The following is a 7,919-nucleotide window of genomic DNA, read 5'->3' on the forward strand; positions in this document are numbered from 1 at the left end:
GGCTCATGGCCTACATCAATGGTTCACATTGCACATAGTGAGCGCGTTGATCTACCATTTCCCATTCGTGGGAGAGTGGACGCCATAATTTGTGTTATAAGGGGTACGCGTCCGCACCGCCCCTGCCAAATTATAAAATTAAACTTTTTGTTGAATCTTCTAGTTATGAAATTCAGCTGTGTTTCACTTTAAATTATCCTTGGTACAAACTTTGTTTTGAATTCAATTGAAGCCAGTTAGTGTTATGTTAATGAAAAAAACTTAGTGCCAGGATTCAAGACCGGTTTTCCAATCAACTTTTTTGCCTGACATATAAGATTGGTTAATCAGATTATTGTTGTCTTGGTATTAAGATTTTGTTTACCCAGCCCCTGAAATTGTCGCCTGCCGGGGATATAAGATTTGGTTTGATGCTTATGCCCAAAAGAACACACAACCAAAATAAAAGATTTGTGATGGAAAATATGAAGTAATGGCATCATGCTCCACAGATCGCGTGATAGCGTGAGCCGGCGTATTAGAGGCTCAATTACATGAATAATAAAGGAAACTCAAACAAACTTCAATGCTAACAACTTCATGTCATGGATAACAGCACTAGTAGCCGTACTGATTAGCTCCAGAATACCGTCAGCAAGAGTAACCGGATAAAACATATCAGGCGGCCACAACATCAGCATCCAGAAACACATCCAGCCTTTCTTCTGTATCTCTTATAAGGGAAAATCTTTGTTACTTCCGTCTTTTTTTACCATATAAAATAAATATTCTGTACTCGTCACGACATAGAAACTGTAATTGTCCAGAGTCCAGACTTCACAGTGGAACCCCAGAGGAAAATACAAATACAACAAGAATTTCTTTAAGGCATACCATGCCACATCAAAGGAGAACTCCAGTGCATGTGATTGCGGTGGCAGCTAAATAATTTAGACCCTACCGCCCCTCTACTACTGTAAGAGTCTCCGTATCCACAGAGTCCTGGCCGTAGTCTGCTCTCTTTGCTACCTATTTCTCCGAGAAAAATACAGCGGCTTATCAGGCGTTGCAAGTGGTGTGCTTCTACTCTCCAAGGTTGTTAAAATAGTTGACATTGGTGGTCTCGCATCCGGGTCATCCTGAACACACAAGAGCCCGACATGAATGCAACACAAAACTTCTTCATCTGAGCAGCTCTCTGAAACAGATGGATCCACAAGATCTTTTGCCAGCCCTTCCCTCCATAGACTCCATGCCTGAATAAATTGAATCAAAAAAATTTAAGTCATGTGGTCAAGGCATTCCGGACATTGCTATGGTAAATCATAATCTTACATATATTATAAGGTTGGGGAACTCCTTGATGTTCTGCATTGAGCTTATCCTTAGACCACTTACAGTTTCCAAGAGCAATACCCCGAAGCTATAGACATCAGACTTCACAGAAAAGAGGCCTTCCATTGCATATTCCGGAGACATATAACCGCTGGATAAACCATATCATCAGCAAGACTTGCATGTTTCGAGTTGAGTTTAACTATGTATGACTTTAATGAATAACTACACGCAAGATAGTAATCCTACTTACTATGTTCCGACAACTCGGTTAGTGTTTTCTTGTTGCTCGTCTCCACCAAAGATTCTTGCCATGCCAAAATCAGATATCTTGGGATTCATGTCTCCATCTAGCAAAATGTTGCTTGTTTTGAGATCCCTATGAATTATCATCAGTCTTGAATCTTGATGGAGATAGAGTAGCCCTCTAGCCACTCCTTTTAATATATTGAATCGTGTCGGCCAATGAAGCATTGGCTTCTTTTCAGAATCTGCAATAATAGTATGGGATTATGATTTCAGATGTGGCATCAAATGATTTTGGACTGATTAATTTGTGGTCAGAACATACTGAAAAGGAAGATGTCCAGGCTTTTGTTTGGTAGATACTCATAAATAAGTAGCTTTTCATCGCCCTGCACACAATAACAGAGAAGCCTTACAAGGTTTTTGTGTTGTAGTTTAGCAATCACAACTACTTCATTCCTGAACTCTATTACCCCCTGCCTAGAACCTCTACTCAGCCTTTTAACAGCAACTTCTTTGTTGCCATGTAAGAGCCCCTGCATTATAGCAACGGGGAGAAAATTAAGGTTACAAAATAGTATGGTTCAGTTTTCAATCACAGCAACAAGTGGCAAAATTTTCATATGTCGATGCAATTAGGGGCACACTGTAGAGTTTATATTTACCTTGTAAACTTTGCCAAAGCCGCCTTCTCCGAGTAAATTGTACATAGAGAAGTTGTTTGTTGCATCGACTATTTCCTCAAATCTAATAAACGGAAATTCATGAGTCTCCTCTCCAAGTCCATCACTAATGCGCAAATCCCCCATCATCAGTCTCTTCAGTCTTCCTTTTTTGTCATGTTTGCCTAAGAGAAATATCATGTTTATCATCTTAAAAAGGCCACAATATGTGTCCTCCAAACTGCTTCAAGAATTAAATCAATGGACTACCTTTAAACTTGCGGAACCATACCAGGCATGCCAATAGAAGTATCAGCAACACAATTGCTGAAATTGCTGGTATAACTTTTATTACGATGCTCTTTCGCCCTTTGCCTGAAAAGGAACGATGCTATGAGGTTTAATTTATTGCAAAACTTTACTTTAATAGTGTTATCTAAGTATCACGAGTAACCTAGTTAATTGCATCAGGAATGTTTTAGATGTGCACTTGGGCTCACTACCTGTACCGCCATTTTGGCATATTAAATGCATTGACATATATACATGGTACAAACACGAACAAAATGACAACATCATGGAGATAGCAAATACTGTCGAATAGTTTGAATACTGAAAGCATAGGTTTTCGGTTTAGCATGTTAGGATTCTGAGAATTAATGCCCTCTAGTGATTTTGCTGCCTGTAGTGGTGGAGCCAAAGTGTCAGCAACTCACAATTTATTAGCAAGTTAAAGCAGCAAGTTGTCATGCTCTGCTTCTTATGTTACACGCAAATTCTTAAACTGAAACATTCATGGACATAAACAAGAGCAATAGAAAGAGGAATGTACTTGACAAGGCAGTAAGCCGGAGATACAGGTTCTCATTGCCGACGGCGCCACCCTTCTCCACGTCAATCAGCTCCCCGGTCCACAGCAGGCACCTTGTTGCATCCCCATCAATGTTGCTGGTGCTTAGATTAGCATAAGCATACGCTACACATGAGCAATTTTTGCTGCACTCAACTGCACAGTCATCATAGCTTTTATTCCATAGGCGTACAAATTTGTCTGGCACCTTCATTGCTGGCAAGGTCAAGAAACTGTCCTCTCCACCACACTGCAGTTCCTCCTTTCGCCGGCAACCATGAGAAAAATTGCCTCTAACCCACTCTGTTTTGTTACTAGGGTCAAATCCATCAAGGCACTTGCATGTGGGAGTTGCCTCTGTGTTGTCGCAGTAGCCATATGCACCACAATATCCATAGAGATTGCACTGGTAAGCTGGCAACTGTTCAACGGCGGTCCAATCTGTCAAGCTGGTATTCCATCTCAACAGCATTGTCTTTCCGGAGTAGTCAACCTTGTAAAATATCCTGGAGGAGCCATCTGATAGTCCAAATGTTGCATAGGTCTCATCGTCCGTGCCCTTGTTAATTGTCAAATACATGAGCGAACTAACAGTCTGCAGTTCCATGTTGGAGTATACATAGCCATTCCACACTGGAGCACGCCGGTATGGCACTGACCCATCCCAGACGAAGTACTGTAGGGGAGTGGCAAGGTCTTTCCCAGCAGAGAACCTGCCTTTTGACGGGTCATCAGGGCCCTTCCAAGAGATGATCCGCCATGGTGGGTGTGTCTTGTGGGTGTCCCGCATAGGCATACCAGCAAGGACGACGTCGCTTGGGTTTTCGAAGCTCTGCCATAACATGGCACCGTCTGATGATAGGACTACAAGATTGCCACTGTTGAGAAGTTTGGCTGAAGAGTTGCCGCCAGTAATTGTGTTTTCCATCCAAAGTATGTGGCGGCCATTGGTTTGAGACAACACAAGGCTCGAGCTGTTGGTCATAGAAAGCACCGCGGATGAAGCATCGGTGATCGGATTATCGCGGTTGGCAACCCAGACAACGGTGTGCAATGGGATATCGTTGAACCATATGCCAACATACATATTTTTAGTTGAGTTTGAGGGGGTAAAGAAGCCTAAGGCGAACGAACCTTGATCCGAGGTGAGAGTTTTTCCAGGAGTAAGACACATGCCAGGGACAAGCACACTGTCAGGTGCGCAGAGAAGCACTGAACTGAAGGGCCAAGGAATCAGGAGCGTGATGATGATCAAGTGTAGAGTAGGAAGGTGCATGCTTACAGCAGGATCAGAGAAGGTGATAAGATTGGGTGGAGAAGATTGAGGAAAATCGACAATGAACTACAAAAACTAAACTTACAATTGAAATAGGTGAACTGCTGTTCCATTTTAGTCAAGGCAATAGTTAAGAACTTGAGACAGACAGCTAATGAAGTGTGAACAGAGGGACAGTTTTTCAAATACTGCATGGTTCCAGTGGTAGAATGGGTCCTAATACTATCATCATCATCGTATCAACTTCAAAGTTGTAAATGCCAGAAAGGTACAACACCTTCCTGTCATTTACCACTCTCAAGAAGCTGATAGTGATATACTTGGATCCATTCCACCACTCCAACAATGCGGTACTTGAAAAGCTGTCCTCTGTCGACACTTCACTGCCTATCTTCGTAGAAAAATCACATTTGACTTCAACTCGGGGTTTCAAGGGGCCATCATGTGGACTCTCTCAGTCTTGACTTTTGCACGTGTAAGTCATAAGATGCATCTTTATCTTGGCAAAGAAAACCCTTGAGAATAAGGCATTAAACGAGCTTTCTCTGTACTCAATAAGATTTTCAGTACCTTTCTTCCAATTTTCTGTCCATGGGCATTCATATTGCAATAAGAAGTTGCACCTACACACTTGGCTTTGGCCCTGCTAAGTCCCATTAGCAGTTGATAATGTCACTGCTGATATTTTTTCATGTGCAGCTGGGAACTTACCGTTGTTGCAGGATATATTGACCTCTGAAACAAGAATTTAAATTTATGAAACCAGGTATACCTGCAAGATGGACGATCCATATTTGTTAACCAAGCATTTACATCATCAAACAAAAACTAAAATGAGTGAGTAGCTGCAGTACCATTCAGTGTCAGGAATCCACACATTACTTCACCCAATTGCAGTGTGCTATCACTACGAGCCTCTGCATTAGACCTTATAAGGCAGTTGCAAACTGACCCTAATGCTTAAATGAAGTAAATCAAATGCAGTCGACCAAAAAAGGCATTTAATTAACAATGTTTGCCGTACACACGCTGGATCGCATTAGAAGAAGTTGGTTCAACAGTAATCACAGAAAGAAACACCGTACAATTTGGGATCATTACAGAGCATGAGATCCTCCAAGGCACACCTCAAGCAGAAGGTAGTGGCAAATCATAACATTCCTTGGCCATGTGAATGCACTGTAACCAATGTAGAACCTCCACATTAGGGTCCTCCTCTAGAACCACGTCTCTAGCAGCAATCTGAATTGCACCACGGTACATGACAATCCTCCCACGAACCCTCAACAGGGTGCCCAGGCGTACCACCTCCGACATTTTCGATGCCATCTCTCCAGTTGGATCAGAATCGGATGAACTGTTTGCATTCAGGTACTGGTGGTTCAGCCACAGGACACATGGCACACAGCCAGTGCCATCATCAACCAGGAAGCGCAGAAACTTCTCCCTGCGGTCACGTGAAACAACGACCCCGACAACCTCGGCACGAGCAACTGTACGGCCACAGCGAACAAAGGAAGGCGGCGATGTATGTCGGGGAGTCAGCGTGAGAAGGTCGGCAGCCAGAAGTTTGATGTGCACATGATGAAGGGAGTCCATGATGAGCCTGCATACAACCAATGACATGAGGCAATGAAGTTCAGAGAAGAGATCTAACTAGAGCTTGACATTTTCATCATACATGAGGAAAATATAAACAAAAAAGCTATATATATGATTGGCAGAGCCAGGATTCAAGCAAGCCCGGGCTAAAAGTTTAGTGCTTATAACTAACCAGAAACGCATCCCATATCACGGCATAGAAGCTCAATAGTTTAACACACATGATGAAAAGTTAAGCAAAAAGCTTTATAAATTATTGGCGGAGCCAGGATTCAAGCAGGCCGGGCTAAAAGTTTAACGCTTATAACAAACCAGAAAATTATCCCAATAGCTCAATTGCACAGCTATGGTAGAATTAGAAATCGACATTTAACGATCCAGAAAAATAGATAAACATGACCAAAATTACGAATAACAAAAGATAATATTATTCAAACAGAGTTAAACGCGAGGTTTCAGATTCTGCAGCAAACCATGGTGATGCTCCAGTCCTGAGCCGCCGCATCGTGAGAAGCAGATCAGTGTGGGGAGAAAACCAGCACGCAATTTTTCAAGGAAACCGCACACTGATAAATCTAACACACAGGATGAACGGTTGACTTGAATTCATTGAAGTTCAGAACAGGGATACATAGAGCTCTGCTTGTAGCAGTTACAGAACCAAACGTGTACTGAATCATGCATCGTGGGCAGCTACAGGCTAATACTAAGTCACAGAATGACTGAAGGTGACAAGCTAATGTTACAGTACAGCACTGAATCGATGTGTATCCTTCTTCTTTTTTCAGTGGGCGCAACAAAATCAAAATGTTTGCAATACACGAATTCAAATGAATAAAATTCACCTTGCCCTTGCTCTGGAATTTACAGTAGACACAGCAGACGCCTGCCCGTGGAAGTGGAGAGGCCTGGACAGCCTGAGCCCCGAGGACGACCGGGCGAGGCAATTCACGGGCTCCGAGCGGCCGACACGGTCTTGACGACGCGCGGGGCACGGGGGAGTGAGCACTGGATGGTGCGGGATTGCGGCGGACAGCGTCTAGTGGCGGCGCCGGCACGCCGGCGAGGCTATGCTCCGGCCGGCCGCGCGCCGCACCGTTGGCGGTAGGGTTCAGACTTCAGAGGTACAGGCCGGCGCTGTGCTGGGAGCAGAATTGCAGAAAGGAGCTGCGCTGGGCGTACTGGGCTGGCTTCCGATTCGGCCAGTTGAATGCGCTTCAAGGGACTACCTGGGCCAGAAGGGAAAGCAGCTTCAGGTTTAGCCCAGGGATCCGCGGGGGGCAGAGCCCAACCCTTAAAAAAACAATTTGGTGCCCAAACTGGCAGGGAGAAGTAAAAAAAATGGTTGGGAAAAAATCGAAAAGAATAGCAGAGCAATTTCAGAAGTTATTTTTTTTACAATATAAACAGGTATGTGCCCTGACTATCATGCACATTTTTATGGACAAATGATTTTTGTATTGCCATGCGCAAAAGAAAAAGTCAATGCTCTAGAAATGCTATTTTTAAAGCATGCTAGAGCATCGGCTTTTTCCCGCACAGACCACTATGAATGTCGTTTGTTGATGAGAATGTGCACACTGTCAGACACACGTTTATTCGCAAAAAAAAGACACATGTTACCTGTCAAAAACATTCAGATATTGTAAAAATGTTTTGGTACTTTTTTGAATTTTTTTCAATCGGGCTACATGAGTCCGGGCTCAACTTTAAATATCCACCCCCAAACTACTTTCACCCAACCTTTCTCACTCTGGAGATGCACCCCCTCTAAACTATTTTTACTAAAATAAACAACTCTTTTGGTACAACTAACCTCTTAAAACAATCGAACCATTAATTTATATCCCCTAAGCATGCTTTGTCAACCGGTTAAGGCCCTATTTCATTCGGCACTTCTCTTGTTTCACGGTCTCCCCATGACGCTATCCTCTGTCTCGTCCTTCACCTCATATTGCGAGAGACGGCG

General features: G+C 43.3%; 2 protein-coding genes across 3 annotated transcripts; both read right to left on the reverse strand.

Moving 5' to 3' along the window:
- Positions 1-726: 726 nt before the first annotated feature.
- Positions 727-5,451, reverse strand: LOC123080669 (G-type lectin S-receptor-like serine/threonine-protein kinase B120). 2 transcript variants are annotated; one of them, XM_044503603.1, is made up of 9 exons: positions 5,203-5,451; positions 3,055-5,120; positions 2,493-2,597; positions 2,226-2,407; positions 2,034-2,096; positions 1,886-1,949; positions 1,568-1,805; positions 1,315-1,465; positions 727-1,235 (listed from the first exon to the last, which is right to left on the reverse strand). In XM_044503603.1, the coding sequence occupies exons 2-9, from the start codon at positions 4,346-4,348 to the stop codon at positions 1,005-1,007; spliced, it is 2,328 nt and encodes a 775-aa protein (XP_044359538.1). In that variant the 5' UTR covers positions 4,349-5,120; positions 5,203-5,451; the 3' UTR covers positions 727-1,004. The 2 variants fall into 2 exon arrangements, with proteins under 2 accessions (XP_044359538.1, XP_044359539.1); XM_044503604.1 differs by lacking the exon at positions 2,034-2,096.
- LOC123080670 (CST complex subunit STN1-like) lies at positions 5,363-7,180 on the reverse strand. The gene is made up of 2 exons (XM_044503605.1): positions 6,796-7,180; positions 5,363-5,954 (listed from the first exon to the last, which is right to left on the reverse strand). Exon 2 carries the CDS (start codon positions 5,945-5,947, stop codon positions 5,477-5,479), a length of 471 nt encoding a protein of 156 aa, XP_044359540.1. The 5' UTR covers positions 5,948-5,954; positions 6,796-7,180; the 3' UTR covers positions 5,363-5,476.
- Positions 7,181-7,919: the final 739 nt, after the last annotated feature.

This window comes from Triticum aestivum, chromosome 3D (genome assembly GCF_018294505.1).
Source record: "Triticum aestivum cultivar Chinese Spring chromosome 3D, IWGSC CS RefSeq v2.1, whole genome shotgun sequence".
NCBI classification, from domain to species: domain Eukaryota; kingdom Viridiplantae; phylum Streptophyta; class Magnoliopsida; order Poales; family Poaceae; genus Triticum; species Triticum aestivum.

Coding starts and splice junctions, on each gene's coding strand:
- LOC123080669 (XM_044503603.1), bottom strand. CDS start 4,348: ATGCACCTTCCTACTCTACACTTGATCATCATCACGCTCCTGATTCCT. Junction 2,097..2,225: donor GCTTTGGCAAAGTTTACAAG/GTAAATATAAAC, acceptor GCTATAATGCAG/GGGCTCTTACATGGCAACAA. Junction 1,236..1,314: donor TCCCCAACCTTATAATATAT/GTAAGATTATGA, acceptor CAATTTATTCAG/GCATGGAGTCTATGGAGGGA.
- LOC123080670 (XM_044503605.1), bottom strand. CDS start 5,947: ATGGACTCCCTTCATCATGTGCACATCAAACTTCTGGCTGCCGACCTT.